Raw genomic sequence first — 16,494 nt, 5'->3', positions numbered from 1 at the left:
GTCTTTGTCCTTTTGAATACACCTGAAATAAAAATTCATGTTAAGATATTCATTGCAGAAAATAGTGGCAGGATGGATTATCTACTTATCTGTGACCATCCCATTAATATGAACTAATACAAAGTGAAGCGTGGTGAGTAAATGGGACCTAAATCCCAACATCGCAAGTAAAAGGTGTTAAAGTAATAAGTGCCAGAGGTGGTCCAAATAAAAATACAGATACTTAAAATATTAATCAAGTAGAGGCATAAGCAATAATCTTCCTCAAAATACACCCAATTAAAAGTATTTTCTTAGGAATTATATGAAATAAAATGCCACTACCTTCTCATTTACCAAGTTGACTTCAAGGTATTTTTACTTTAGTATCATTTTGCGTTGGGTGGGGTATTTCTCACACTGTTGGGACAAACATCTGCATACATACCCAAATCATAGGGTCATGCCTCCCTTACAGACAAAATTAGATCCCCATGACGTAAATCTGTTATTATTAGATCAGTAACATGGTTTTAAAGTTCAGATATGGGTTAAAATAAGTAAACATTTTGGACAAGGTTAGCAAGTAGTTATTATGGTTAAACTTAGGATCAGTCTCAATATAATGTTCCCTAAAAGCATAGAAACATGTCTTTTGTGCACATGTGTGTGGACGCTAGCACATGTAAGCTAGATAATGACTTTGCAGCTACAATAAAAAAAATAAAAAAATCTCCATGGCTACGAGCTCCTCCCCCACCTTGAGCCAGCCTGTCCTCTTCGCCCTCCCGAACATCACAGTGTGTATGGGGACGTCGGGGTCCAATCGGTCGCTGACAATGGTGGCCACTCCTGATCCCAGGTTAAATCTGTGCACCACTCTGCCACTCTTTATTCCCACAGCCAGAAAGTCATCGCCATGGTTACCTGAAACAGTGGGAAGAAAATCGGTTAACAGGAACACATTAGGTAAAAGTCCGTTAAGCAATGGGCTTTTAGAGTAATTGTTGTATTTTGATTTTGTTTGTCTTTGCCACATTCATTTGTCATTTTTTTTCTGCAGAATTTTCTTTCTCAAAACCTGTGAACAATCAAAGAAATCAACGTGAGTTTTTATATGACATAACATTACACGCTAACTCCACGCTAACATCAGTCAACGATCGGATTTTTGATGTGCATCTAAACGTAGGTACTTTTACATAATCAAACACAAGACACCCGCTCCTCTCTTACATACATTAGTCATGCCTAGTGCTACAAACAACTCATTTTTCATGCAGTTTGTATACCTTAATGACTATAATCCAATGACGTTGATCAAAGTAGACACATTACGGTAATTATCATGCAAAATGTTGAATGTCTCCCTATACATGTCGTCTTTGAATTTGCACTATTTCTACAATCTTGGCTGACACGTATTTCATTATTCATCTCTCTTGTTTTGCTTTCCTTGCACCTTGATGAATTATACTCTCAGGAGAAAGCCAGCTCTTGAGATCCATACGACTAGCGCGTGCTTTTCTCACTTTTGATGATGATACATGCTTGTGACGATGACACATGGTTACCTGTGACTAAAAGTTCTCCTGTAGAAAGAAGATTTTAATTGGATGTGACAGCAGCGGATAACTTATCATTGGCTAGATGTTGATAGCTATTCTAGATACTTTTCTACCTAATTACACCTTGGAAATGTTTCAAACTCCTGCCTAATTGATCACGAAATAATTTGTGAATGCAGCCCATGTAGTATTTGTACTAGGCCTCGTATTTGTGCACTACGTAACTGTTCTGGGGTAGGATCCAACGCCTGCTTCTCTCCATGTGGATGAGATTGTTTTGTCTGGAATGTTCCACAGAATGGCATTAAACAGATGTATCTCCACGGAAAACAAGATAGTGCTACCAGGCATAAGTTAAAGGTCAGATTTACGGAGAGGCGAGTCCGCTCACAGTATGAATGCATGTTTTACAAGGTATTTTTGATCAATGAAAACACCCATAATGAAAGAAATGCAAGATACAAAAGTGAAATGCCATACTGTGGGACATTCCAAGCAAAGCAATAACATTTTCATAAAGACAGACAGGTAAAGAGTAATATATTTTGATGAAAAATTCTACTTCAACTTGGGTCATGCAATATTTGTGTGTCTTTTCTTATTTTACATATTTTGAGCACTTCTTCCGCATCGTTACCATTGTCTCTCATAATCAGCCTTGTACAGAAAATAAAACGATCAAGGTGGTCTTTTGATTAGCGGATCAAAAAGTGCAGTGGAAATCTATTAGACAGCACATTAGCATACGGTGAGCAGGGTACACCGCAGTAGCATTTCTTTAGGGTACTTTAATGAAGTTTGACAACTATAATTCCACTGGGGAGACATCTCCAAGTGCGTGTCTCCTTTAACCCAACCAGAGGAATTATTTTAAATTGCTGCTGGAGTGTGGGCTCCGCTCTGACCTTGTCCTTTATATCCAGCGAACAGGATCAGGTTGTCTTTCACGGCAGATGAATTATTGGCCAGAATGAACTTGAGCTTGAACTCGTAGAAGAAAGCCAGACTGGGAACGGAGGTATAGGCCAGGAAGGAGGTGTATCCAAACTCGTCATTTCCACTGAATCTGGGGCGCGTTATGTTGACAACTGTAGGACACAAGGGAAAGAGAGATCGTTTTCATTTTTATTTCACCCAGAGGAAAAGGATGTAGGCTACCCAAAAGACTTTCTCAATTTGGAGTAAAACTTTTCGATTAAGGAAAAGTTAATATATAGTTATATATGTAGAAGAGTAAGAAAATACAACTGATTTAACAGCTATTTATATGTCTCCTAATACAAAATATTACAACTTCTGCGGTGAGCACGAGCATGATGCCACCCTCTACTGCAGAAATAACTAAACTATTACTCCAGCCAATCTGACAAGTTTACAAATATGGACCAGGAAAACAACTACTACTTCCATTCCTTCCAAGTGCCACCACTACTAAAACTAGTATTTCAATGATAATTACTACCAATATAACTAAGGCTACAAGTTAGACTACTAGAACAGCAATTTTTTTAAAGACATAAACCAAAAATACCTTTCTTGTCATACAGAAGTACTTTATATAATATTGCAATGTTTGATATTTGTTACCAGTTTCTTTCATTTATGTTTTTAGTTTGTGCTGCATTGCTGGTGCTTTACTAATTTATCTTAATAGGACAATACATAGAACTCGAACTTGCAGCCTACAGTTTAAACTACACACCGCACACTAGTACCAGTAGATGGCAATAGTGCTACACAGCCCACACCCACCACTGGCGCAATATTTTCTTTAGTGAATGATATTAGATGATGACCTGTTTTCAAATACCATCACCTCTTCAGTCCCTTTCTATTTTCATTAGAAGGTGGCTGGTTAGGGAAGGATTTTTTTTGGCAAGCTCACGTTGCTTCTCACCAAACATTCACCAGGGTAGTGCGATTCAATTACAATCTCAACTTTACTTATGCAGCATGCGTGGTTGCTTCAATAATACCCTCTGTTGTATTCGGTCTAAGCACAGCCATCTTCTTGATTTTACACCAGGGACATAATGTAAATTTCCCAGTGCTGATTTAGAAATGCACACCTCTGTGTTTTAAAAAGACAGCCAGGACACAGACACAGACACACACACACACATACAGTGAAATAGCTTGCATGTACTACTGCAGCCCCATGCGTCTGCTAAAACGGGTTTGAGCTTCCCTGTGTGACTGCCCTCATCTCTGTTTGGCTGCTAAATTATTAAGACAACTAGGAATGCTTCTGCTATCGTACTGTGCAACGCAATATTTACCAATTGTTTCTTGAGATAGTCGAAATCATACTGCATTTAACTGTTTACCAGAATGCCCAATACTAACATGATAATTTAAATGGAACATTTTTACATTAAAGCAATATAATGGAGTAGCCAGTTGCACATTTAAAGACAATTCAAGATCTCATTTGTGTTAAAGCATAGCACACATATCATTTTTGAGTCAGTCCGATGTCTAAATAAATGTCCCAGCAGGGCATCTAGCATAAACTATTTAACATCTATAAGCAAATATCAAGAGGATGTCTAGAGATGTTTTCTTCTGCAGTGATCATGACGGGAACACCAAAGCAATGAAGAAGTAATGCTTGATATATCAAACGACATATTAACATACTTTTACAAACAGATTTACATCTTACTGTAGACGCTTATAGGAGCTGGAGCCACAGTTCTCCATACATAAACATAAATAATCCTCCCCAAACATTGCATATTTAATGGATGTGCATGCAACAAAAGGGAACAGTCTGCACAACATGGCAAACCCAAGACAGTATTTGTGCTTTTCCATGGTTTCATTGTTAAAATTACGTCAAAGCTTTCAAAAGACACTACACTGTTTGGCGGCTTGTTTTCTGTGTGCACCAAGGGTCAGTCAGTTTGCATCTTTAGCACATTCTGGCTAAAGAAATGTGTGAAAACAACAACCCCCATACAAACATATATAAGCACTGAGTTTGGCTGCACAATAGTGTTTTAGTGAAACAATATAATGTAACACCTCTGGCTTTAACCTTTGTGAATCAACTAAAACACAAAATATTGATTGTTGGTTAGAAAATCCATCATCAAAGATAATTATAAACCAAGATGCAGCTAAATGCATTCATCTCATCCATCTCTCTATGGATTTTTATGCCAGGTTGTCAGACACTGTAAGCAAGCATGGACAGTGTTGGTTTGTGAGGGCTTTGTGTAACAAGGTGTGAACAAATGGGGATCACCAAACAGAGGAAAAAATATACAAAAAACAACTATTGGGAACACATTGCACTGGGCTGTGAAATGCTATCTGACAACAAGTGCATGTATAAGGAGCCATCTTTGCTGCCAGACCCGAACAGAAGAGAAGGGAACACCTCTCTGGAGTTGAAAATACTTGAAAATGTGCTATGAACTCAGAACAATGTGAGGTTTACCCAAAGTTCAAACCAAAAAAAAAGTGCAGACAGACATAAGCTTCCATAACTAACAAATATGAAAATACTCAAACACGTAATTCATTATTAAACTGCATAGAACAACTGAAACAGGGGTTCTACATTTGTCATACAGTCAATAAATGATAAACAAGCCAGAAAAATAAAGAGGAGTTCAACAGGAAGGGCATCAGGCATACATTTTAAGCAGGATCAATATGTAAATCACAGTAACCGAGGAGATCTGAGGAGATATGTCGTGCAGCAGCAACTACAGTGAGAAAGTAAACAAAGTGATAGAATTAAAGGTGCAATATGTAACTTTCCTGGAGGGGATCTGCCACCTTCTTCATGTCTTGAAACAGTATAGGTTTGTCTGGAATGTTCCACCGTAAACTAAGCACAAACGTACGCTTATTGCATTCATTTAATTACAGGTAATGTCATACTGTCTAATCTTCCTGGCACAGTCATAACATTTCCACAGAGCTGAGCAGGTGGCGGACCATCCACCAGAAATGCTGCATAGTCTACCCTTAATATAGGTTTATGTATGATTAATTTGTGGTCGAAATCTGAACGTATTGAAAAGTGATCTTGCTTGTAATATTTACATCACTCTGGGCATATCTTAAAGCTATAAAGTAGTAATTAAAGTACTTAACAGGGAATTGAATGATTACCTTTTAAAAGAAGCCTCTCAATGTCACAACAAACCTTTATGAGTCATGCTCACACAGACAGAGTTGTTGAGTTTTGCCGTGGTCTCACCTGATATTCTCAGATGTCACCCACACATGTGACAGCGTGAGCATGTGAGCGTGGGGTGTTTGGCCGGGGGCTGTGGAGCTGGTCAGGGCCGAGGGTGTTATGTGCCTCACTCCCTGCTGCTGTATGTGTGCTGTGCTGTGGCTGTGCTGTGTGTGTGTGCTGTGTGTGTGCTGTGCTGTGTGTGTGCTGTGTGTGTGCTGTGCTGTGTGTGTGCGCTGTGTGTGTGCCATGCATGCACTACTACTAATCAGCAGTACTTTAAGTACTGCTGCTTTTTCCAGCAGTGCTTCAAGTACAGTTATATGGTACATTATATGTAGTCGGAAGCTTTTAACAACTTTGCCAGTTTATAGAGGATGGTGCTAATGGGTATCATTGGGTTAAACTGAACAAAATCTGTACATGAGGGACATGTCAGTAGTAAGTACAGGAACCTTAGAATGAAATCAATCAATTTGGGTCAATTTGATCTGTTTGTTTTTACCCTGTAACTGCTAAATGATGTTAGTGAACTCATCTTACCACCACTGAAGCTTTTCTATTCATTTGTGTGACTAGTATCTAAGGAGCAGATCGATGTAGTACATTTGTCCTGATATAAAAATAGCTTTGAATGACCTGAGAAGTTGTTTCAAAACCCTGAAACAACTTGATAAAGTAAAGATAAAGAGAGATTTTTTGGTTGTGTGTAAATGGTCACTGTAGATTGTCTGGCTCTGGTAGTATTTACAAACGATAGAAAAGATACAAAACAGCATTTAAAAAAGTTAATGATGAAATAGTAATGATTTCAATGACTAAAAAGAGACTTTTTGGAGCATTCAGCAAAGCAGGCGTGAGTGTTGCCTTGATGATCTTACTCTGCTGCTGGAGGAGGACATTTCTGTCTCTTCAGCACATTTTAGTTTCATTAAATCCTTCATTTTAAAACAGTCTCTTGTTTCAGCATCTGCTCAAGGCCCTGCTCACCAACTGTTGGATTGTTCCTCCTCGTTGGACTCACCCTGGTCACATAGAAGTCCCTGTCGTCCGTATGGGCACAGGCACACTGCTTCCAGAGGAGACTTGGGGATGCAGGTCGCCCCGTGAGCACATGGGCTGCGTTCACAAGCGCTCAGCTGACACAGACGCCCTGTATACTGAGGAGGGCACTCACAAAACCAGTCCTCTTTAGAGCTGCAAATACATCAGAAGATCAGAGATAAGAATGGACAAAACCACAATATACATCTAAGCTTTTATTTATTAAGAAGAACAAAGCTTAGTTGCATAGAATTACTACTACTAATATCATTGATTACTGTTACAACACCCTGTTAGGACAAAAATTGAACAGGAATGGAGGCTTAAACATTTATCTCCTATTTATAACTCCATCTTCAGACCTAAATCAAAACAAGGAAAACAACAGTGATAGCCAGTATGCTAATAGGTGTGATAATCTGAACAATTATGCAAACATGACTCAGGCACAGTTCAAAGTGTAATGCAATAGACCTCGCCAATAAACAGAAATTGTAAACAAATAAGTGTGTTAGATTCAGTGTATTTGGCTCCTCCTTTCAAACAGATACAAGGCAGAAAGAAATGAGCGGCGAAACATATTCACTCTTAAACCTTTGTCCAGTTTTTCACCATGGATCATACCACTAAGGGATTACACAGATGACAAAAATGTATGTAATTTCTACAACTATCCCCACTCCATTATATGTTACTTTGTTTACTTATTCAGTTTAAGATATCCAAGTAAAAATAAAACAATAAGACCTCAAACTCAAACTACAGAATTACTTAAGATCTACTATACTTCAACACTCATAGTACTATTACTACTCACTTATCAACTAGTATTAATATTACATTCTTTTAAGCATATTGTAACTGCGTTTGCCATGTCGACAAGTTGCTGTGAAGGTTCTTTTGGTCAGTTACTGGTCAGTTTTGAAGACTGGCTCTAGTGAGTAAGACTGCTGTTGTTTTGCTCTTGTTTTGGCGTGGGTTACGGCCTACAGTGGCCCTTGTGTCCAGAAAATAAACAACCAGAAGAAACTTGGCATGTTTCCTTCCACCAGAACGCTACAGTATTATATCCACGTACAAACTGCTGTGTGTACTTTTGAACTGCCCTTTAGGGAGAAATAAAAAAAAAGAAAAAATTAAGTTAGGATTAAAATATATATAGAGAGCGCATAACTAGCATTTATCATTACTCTCCGTATTTCCATATTTGTTCACAAGCCTTTCACCACGGCCCACAAATCGTTTCCACTGAGCCCGGAAATGGATCTAAAAGATGTGTGTTCCTACAAAGATGTGTGATGTATGAGATTAGCCAGAAAACGCTTGCAATTGACTCGATGTACAGTGTGAATGTGCTGGTGCAAATGATTCATTTATGTATGTAGCCGCAGCCAGGGAGAAATGACTTGTGCTAAAGGTAAACACGCCTGGGCTGAAAAATGCCAGCAGACAGCGTAAAAAGATCAGTAATATTTCACAAAGTGCATATCCTCAATTGTACAAGATTTGTTATCTACTCACTCGGATTAATGATTCATGTTTTGCAGGTAAAAGAAAAGAGGTTAACACTTTATAATAACGACACTATTTACAGCCTTGAAGCGCAAACAAAGACTTAATTTATAATCAACAAATACTTTATTAAGAATGATTCAGACTTAGTAACTACTTAATTAAGGGGATAGGAGTAAGGGTTTGTGTATTAATTAAGTTATTAAGCCTTAAATGTGCTGCATCTGATTTTTACATCATAAAAACGTGAAAAAACAACTCTGGACCAAAGTGTTTTGGTTATTTATTTACTTACTTTCCTTATGCATTCTGAGCATCCTAATTATTCACCATGATGAGTTTATAAGCACTTTTCACAACTTTTAGAGGCCAGAGTGGAGTTTTGTCGTCACGGGAATGCTCACAACTAGCTTGCTAACTGTGAACTTTCTGATTATCGAACAATAAAGCCATTTATGCAAAGTTCATGCCGCGGTGTCAAAATTGCACCTAACGCTTCTGTTTGGACATCTTTGCATTCAAGGCAGATGCTTGAAACTCGTTGCCAAAAGTTCACATTTTGTAACTCTGCCGTCTGACATCTCGAGCCTGGACACTCAAACGTGCTGCACGAATGCTTGAAATGAGCCACAGAAACACTGGACCAGCCTAGACACCAGCTCCCCATAGACTTTACATGTAAACCCGATGCCCCTGACACCACCATTTGAATGCGGGATTAAATGCAGACACAGCAGACTTATTTTGACCTCAAGAGCTGGTACATATAGTAAATCTGTACTGGGACAAGACATATTTTGCTCAAATACATGGAACAGCTGCTCATTCTTAAATAAACTTTAAGCATAATTAGGATGTAGTTATTATAAAGTGTTACTGAAAATGAAAAAAGAGCAAAATGTTCAAAGACAACCATATAAAGTGGAATAGGATGTGTCTAGCTTACAGAGGTACATATAATATCAGACAGAGAAAGCATTGGTGAGGTTTCAAATGTATAAATTAATAATGTGTTTGGAGAAGCAGCACTGCAGGATATACTAGGCTTCAGAAGAATGAAATATTTACATTCTGTCCCTGCAGTGAGCCATTGTTCAGGATACAACTGGATTCAAGTGCAAAGACAGAAGTGTAATGTGCTCAGTTTAACTTCTGGAATATTTCCCAGTCAAAACAAATACCTGTGATCCACGTGTCACAAGCTCGTTTACTCTTTATGCGAGTTCCAAGCATAGATAAATGGAAAGTAATTTGACAGAAAGGTAAAAACTTATAAGATGCTGGTTTGCATACATTGTACATCCCAATAAGGACTCATTATATATTTGGTTTCCAGGTAAAGTGCCCTGGATGTGGAGTACAAAAATTAAGCCAGAAGTCCAGACTAACCTTCAACTATGACAAAAATGTGATCAAAATGTTGCCTACAATAACAAAAGATCCTGCGTACCATCAGAAGAACCCAACCAGTTAAACTTATACTGCACTTTTTGATAAGTTTGAAAAGTACCAGTCATGATGGAAGATTGCAGTTACGCAACATGGGTAAAAGTAAAGATAAATATGAATTTGCAAGCAATTAAACAAGCCATGTCTGCTGAAGAGAATTTCAAATCTTTAATACTTTTTGATAAATGCGGCACTGACAGGAATGAATTATTGAGCAGTGCCTCCGGTTACAGTTTGCTTCTTCGTTGCTTTGAGAAATCCGTTTTTGTCCCTGACACGTCACTCCAAATGTTGTGATACATAAATAACGTCACAATTACTCCAAATGCCCAACTTTCCCCTTGTTACGACCCAGCTCTGCAAGGGTGAGGGCCGAAACAACAAAAACAAGATGGAACATGACAAAAACCAGTGTCTGCGTACACTGGTGTGTGAATATGTGTGTGAAAGGGGGAGCTGTTCCTTGATGTAAAGTGCTTTGAGTGTCTTGAAGGTGGAAAAGGGCTGTAAAAAAATTTGCCCATTGTGACCATTAACAGGAATGTAACAAATGTGTAAGTGTAAGTGTAAAAAATAATAATAAAATTTGCTAAAATATGTACAAAAATTAGTTAAAATTAAAGTTACAACATAGACTAAGTAAACCAACAAAGATCCAAGAGTGCCTGACAAACAACTAGAGACACATTGGAACAAAACGGCAAACTGGGCACAGACAAGCCAAAGCAGCCAGAAGCCTACCAGATCCAGGGTTTTAAAACAGTCCACCAATCAGAGGCGAGGGCTACCACAGCAGATTTACATAGAGAAATAAAAGAACAAAGTGGATTTAAAACACACACAGACACATACACACACACTACACGAGGACAACTGTAGGTATAGACATATCACTCTGTCTTTGCATAGCATCTTCTAGAGGTTGTATCAAATCTACTGGAGCTTATTCATTATTTATTTTATCATATGGGTTCTTTAAGACATCACTTGACAACAGGGATACAGAGTGGTTGAGTGGTTAACTGTTTGTAGTGTTAACAACATATTCAGCGTCCTGTTACAGATGACCTTTTGATGCCTTTTTACAATTCACATATACATACAAGCTATAATATTTTGTTTAAATTGTTATTTTCATCATGCTGAACGCTATGGATACCATGGCTTCCACCCACTATACAAACGCCTGGATCCTTCAGGTAATCTGTCAAAAAATGGCTCTTTCTATTCAATACGTACATTATGGTTGCAGCCTCCTCAATTTGCATGGGAGGGATTGAAAGACGGATTAACCAATCTGAAAAGAAAAGAAAGGTCCGCCCCCGCCCATACCAAAACAAACACAGCAGGTGGTAATAGGAGGTGTGAGAAGTTAGAAAGCTGTGAGTGACTTGAGGAAGCATTGATTTAGATGTCAGGGTTTGTGTATCTATGACTAATTCTAAGATGTATTCCACCAAAGATCTAAAGAATAGCCTTCAAACACAAATAAGAATAATCATATCTGAAAACACCTACATTCTACAGATCTCATTAATACAACTGGCGCACAATCTCAAATGACTAACTCTCAGGAGAAAAAGCAGGAAGTAGGTCCACCCACAACAAACACAAGAAATGTTCAGCGTTCCTTCTGGAGCAGGCAGAGGATGAAACATAAGGATGTGCTTGTATTGTCATCATCTTTAATAATCAGTGATTACTTGGACTTTCACAAACTTTGCTTCATGACTATTCTGAGGTAAGTTCAACAAGTGCTGGAGACAGATACGTCTAATGCCATACTCTGAAACAGGCAAAGCAAAAACAGCTACACCAAGACGGGCAACAAAGCTCCATGTTGCAGCTTCACATTCTTTGGACAGTATGAAACAAGTAACAATATGGACACAGTTCTACTTCCTGAGAACTTCTGATCTTCTTATCTCAGATCACAAAAAATTAATAAAAAAAATAAATAAATAAATCAACTGGTGATTTTAAATTTGTCATCAACCCACTAAATGTACCTAAGTCTACAGCATTTCAATAGAGCCAGAGAGCTAATGGTGCATCGGTACCAACACAGTCCCTCATTAGAAATAATATCTACTGAAACCCAGTGGTCCTTTTTATTTCAGCACAAAATGAAGTAGGCTTAACAATTTCATGTGGAGAACTGAGGCCCGCCACGTCACTGAAGCCTCATCACTGACTTTCTCTAGTGGTTCATTTGCATTCCAACAAGCTCTTAAAACCCAGCATTCGGTAAATAACTCAGGAAAACTGAAATTTGAGAGCTTTGGCGACACTAGAAGGAATTCATAATCAAGTTGAAGCATTGTTGGAAGCATATGTATGATAATCTGGCAAAAAGTAGTAAAACAATATGAAATTTTATTACTTTCAATTGCAGATTCACAAATTCTATTGCACAAAACTATGAACAGTACTTCTACCATGACTACTACAGTGGGTATGATGACTACACTAACAGTTAAAGTTTGGACAAACCCTCTCATTCAATGTTTTTTTCTGTATGTTTACTACTTTCTAAATTATGCACTTTCTAAATTATGCATCAAAAAAAAAAGTTAAATAATGATATATATTTTATATTCAAATCCTTAGAGTTTTTACCTTTTGCTTTGTTGACAGCACTGCAAACCGGAAGTCTCCTGAAATGGTTTTCACTACTACTACTACTACTCTCACACAATAAATCAGTCTACATAGACACTGGCAGTAACAGGGACCATTTTGCCGAGGGACACAGCACCAGTTACAACTACGATTGCTATAACTATTACTATGGTTACAAATACTGTACTGATAACAAATATTATCACAATTATTTTGCACATTACTCAGAAATCTTTGTCTGCTTTACTTCTTTTACTGATTTACATGCTGCAGCTCGGAGTTGCAAAGACATTTGAGTGTTGAGTCAGGCAGATCATCCTCTGTCGGTCTTATTCATCAGTTTAACACATTAAATATGTAGTTTTATTCAATAATTTAAGGTGAGATTTTGTTGCCTGCTTTTGACTGACACCAACTTTCGGTATTTGTGATTAAAATATTCAAATGGTTGTGCAAACATGGCTACAATTTCCCAAATCAAAGTGATTGCTTTGGGCGGATTAAAATAACCTTTTGCCACCCGACACATCGTGTTTGTGATTAGGCCAATTAAAACTCAAGTGTTTTGGAGCGTACTACTTCTGTACTGTCAACTCTCTGATACTTAGCACACATTTATTCAACATGTTCACAATTAGTTTCTCTGTCTTATCCTGGGAATTACTTTTTAAGATTTGTTTTGGGATTTGGCTATTTCTCCGTGTCAGTTTGTTTGTAAAATGGAGAAGCAGCAAATGAACCAAAGAGCCTGGAGGAAACTCACACAAAGTTGAAAACATCATGCAAACATGCACAAGAAGAGCCCCGTCCAACCTGGGAATTGAACTCAGAACCTCGCAACTGTGAGGTAAGAACACAGGCCGCTCTTCCACTGTATAGTATTCGATTGTGCACCATTGCTCAGACACCACTTAAAACTGCAGTTCAACACTGAAAAGATACATAATGCAAAAATACTTCATAATATGGTCAATTGATGCCAGCACCTCAGTCGTACTTAAGCATTGAACTTGAGAAGAATGCATTGGAGCATTATGGTTGGCTGTAGCTGCTGCCAAAACTGGAACAATAATGGCAAGGGAGGGAAAATTGTTCAAACTACAACTGACAAGTCATAGGCAGAGAGGAGGATAGAACCAGAGAAGAGAGGCACACAGAGCCTGTATGGGCCTGTAAAAAGAGGTTTGTTTTTGGATGCTATAGGGACGTCTTGGAGGCAGCTCTTGTTTTGTGTTTCTCCAAAAGCCACCTAGAGCTTCATGTGCCTGCAAACACACATTAAATATTTGTGCCAACACTTTATGTCATTGTACACGAGCGCGCGCGCACACACACACACACACACACACACACACACACACACACACACTTATTTATGGAAAGCCTCAAGTCTCTACTTCTATAGAAATTTCATCCAACTGTTTCGACATGACTCCAACAAACAGTCTCTAGGACCATATTGTATAACAACGTAACAATTATTCTTCAGAAAGTTTAAGTTATATTTTGCTATTTCACGTTGAATAATATAACATAAATAAACACCTTTACTCAACCTTTTGTCCAGTTGACAGATTTAACTTTTGGTTTTCACTATGTATCAGACCTGGGCGACTGAGGGACACAGACGAAAATTTTGTTTTAAATCAACTTTACATAAGATTTTTTATATTAGTATTAAGCCCACTGGAATGTCTTATTAGCTTATATATTTTAGGAGAAAACATTACATATTCCTTTACATGCAGTGTAAAATATTATTAGAGGGGCCCTGAATGATCTTTGCATCGATTTGGTGGGAGGGCATGGCACAGCAGAATTTGGGAATGGCTGAACTAGAGTAACCATTGTAATAATAGCAATAGCCATATCATTGTCATCATGAAAGTATAAAAAAAGTGAACATTAAACAGACAAAAGTTTTCTTGTTGGGATGTTGTCTTTCCAGTGTTTGCACAATCACATACACTCACCTAAAGGATTATTAGGAACACCTGTTCAATTTCTCCTTAATGCAATTATCTAATCAACCAATCACATGGCAGTTGCTTCAATGCATTTAGGGGTGTGGTCCTGGTCAAGACAAACTCCTGAACTCCAAACTGAATGTCAGAATGGGAAAAAGGTGATTTAAGCAATTTTGAGCGTGGCATGGTTGTTGGTGCCAGACGTGCCGGTCTGAGTATTTCACAATCTGCTCAGTTACTGGGATTTTCACGCACAACCATTTCTAGGGTTTACAAAGAATGGTGTGAAGAGGGAAAAACATCCAGTATGCGGCAGTCCTGTGGGCGAAAATGCCTTGTTGATGCTAGAGGTCAGAGGAGAATGGGCCAAGTGATTCAAGCTGATAGAAGAGCAATGTTGACTGAAATAACCACTCGTTACAACCGAGGAATGCAGCAAAGCATTTGTGAAGCCACAACATGCACAACCTTGAGGCGGATGGGCTACAACAGCAGAAGACCCCACCGGGTACCACTCATCTCCACTACAAAAAGGAAAAAGAGGCTACAATTTGCACGACCTCACCAAAATTGGACAGTTGAAGACAGGAAAAATGTTGCCTGGTCTGATGAGTCTTGATTTCTGTTGAGACATTCAAATGGTAGAGTCAGAATTTGGCGTAAACAGAATGAGAACATGGATCCATCATGCCTTGTTACCACTGTGCAGGCTGGTGGTGGTGGTGTAATGGTGTGGGGGATGTTTTCTTGGCAAACTTTAGGTCCCTTAGTGCCAAGTGGGCATCGTTTAAATGCCACGGGCTACCTGAACATTGTTTCTGACCATGTCCATCCCTTCATGACCACCATGTACCCATCCTCTGATGGCTACTTCCAGCAGGATAATGCACCATGTCATAAAGCTTGAATCATTTCAAATTGGTTTCTTGAACGTGACAATGAGTTCACTGTACTACAATGGCCCCCACAATCACCAGATCTCAACCCGATAGAGCATCTTTGGGATGTGGTGGAATGGGAGCTTCGTGCCCTGGATGTGCATCCCACAAATCTCCATCAACTGCAAGATGCTCCTATCAATATGGGCCAACATTTCTAAAGAATGCTTTCAGCACCTTGTTGAATCAATGCCACGTAGAATTAAGGCAGTTCTGAAGGTAAAAGGGGGTCAAACACCGTATTAGTATGGTGTTCCTAATAATCATTCAGGTGAGTGTATACTGCAGTATTATTTGGATTAGGGGCAATATGCTCAGGAGACATGTCACATATGTTTGAAACAGACACTTGAAATATTGGCGAACACAAGCCTGAGCACTCCCCTACCCACAAGTCTATTTATCTGATTACCAACAACAGCACCTTAAAGAGTCCACAGCTCATCAGTCAATTACACAAGTCAATGTATGGACACAAGAGCTATGAGAAGTGTGGCTCTTGTGCACATTAGGATTTCCCAATGGGCATGGAGACACTCATGACTTTGACTTTGTGTCAAATTATATAAAACTAACTTACTAATGCATTAGTAGTAAACACACCGCACTTTGGGCAGTTCAGTTGTATTTTAAACGTGCAATATAAATAAAATTGAATTGAACTGAAATTTGGAGTTCTCAAAATACTTGTGTCACAAATGTCTAATGCCTGGTTCTGGATATTTTTAAAATTAGATTAAATTTATGTGAAAGAAGTGAACTCATGCAGCATAGGCAAATAGGGATTTTATGTAATGTAAAATGTAATGTAACCCAAAATGTGGTCCGGATGACAGGGCCCAGGTGTCTCTGAGACAGTATCTATCTGCCCATTAACACGTGCAGATAAACTGTCACCCTCTCACTGCCCTTTTGTTAACATCTCCTCACTGGACTCACACAATGAAAAGGGTCTGTTATCATACCTGTTGCCTAGAAACAGTGTCCGTATATGAGTGAACGTGCGATAAATGCTATCACATCAAAGACATGATGCTCAGGGGGTCAGAGCTTTGGACATAAGTTCAAAATATGATACAACATTTGACGATGCTCAAATTGCATTTTATGTTTAGAAAAAAAACAAAAAAACAGTAAACGTTTGTGTATAACATTCTGCCAAGACAAACTTAAATTGTGATGTTTATATTTTAAACAGCCTGGACTGTAGCCATGGGTTT

At 38.5% G+C, this 16,494-nt stretch overlaps 1 protein-coding gene across 1 annotated transcript in view; it reads right to left on the bottom strand.

Moving 5' to 3' along the window:
- The window catches only part of eys (eyes shut homolog), a 139,806-nt gene that overhangs the window by 7,943 nt on the left and 115,369 nt on the right, over positions 1-16,494 (bottom strand). The window contains exons 43-45 of the mRNA XM_033979314.2: positions 6,767-6,939; positions 2,453-2,635; positions 740-906 (exon numbers count right to left, since the gene is read on the bottom strand). Coding sequence (XP_033835205.1) covers positions 740-906; positions 2,453-2,635; positions 6,767-6,939 — 523 coding nt within the window. The remainder of the gene's footprint in view (positions 1-739; positions 907-2,452; positions 2,636-6,766; positions 6,940-16,494) is intronic.

This window comes from Periophthalmus magnuspinnatus, chromosome 15, assembly GCF_009829125.3.
Source record: "Periophthalmus magnuspinnatus isolate fPerMag1 chromosome 15, fPerMag1.2.pri, whole genome shotgun sequence".
Lineage (NCBI taxonomy): Eukaryota > Metazoa > Chordata > Actinopteri > Gobiiformes > Gobiidae > Periophthalmus > Periophthalmus magnuspinnatus.
This window is presented reverse-complemented; position numbering and strand designations above follow the sequence as displayed.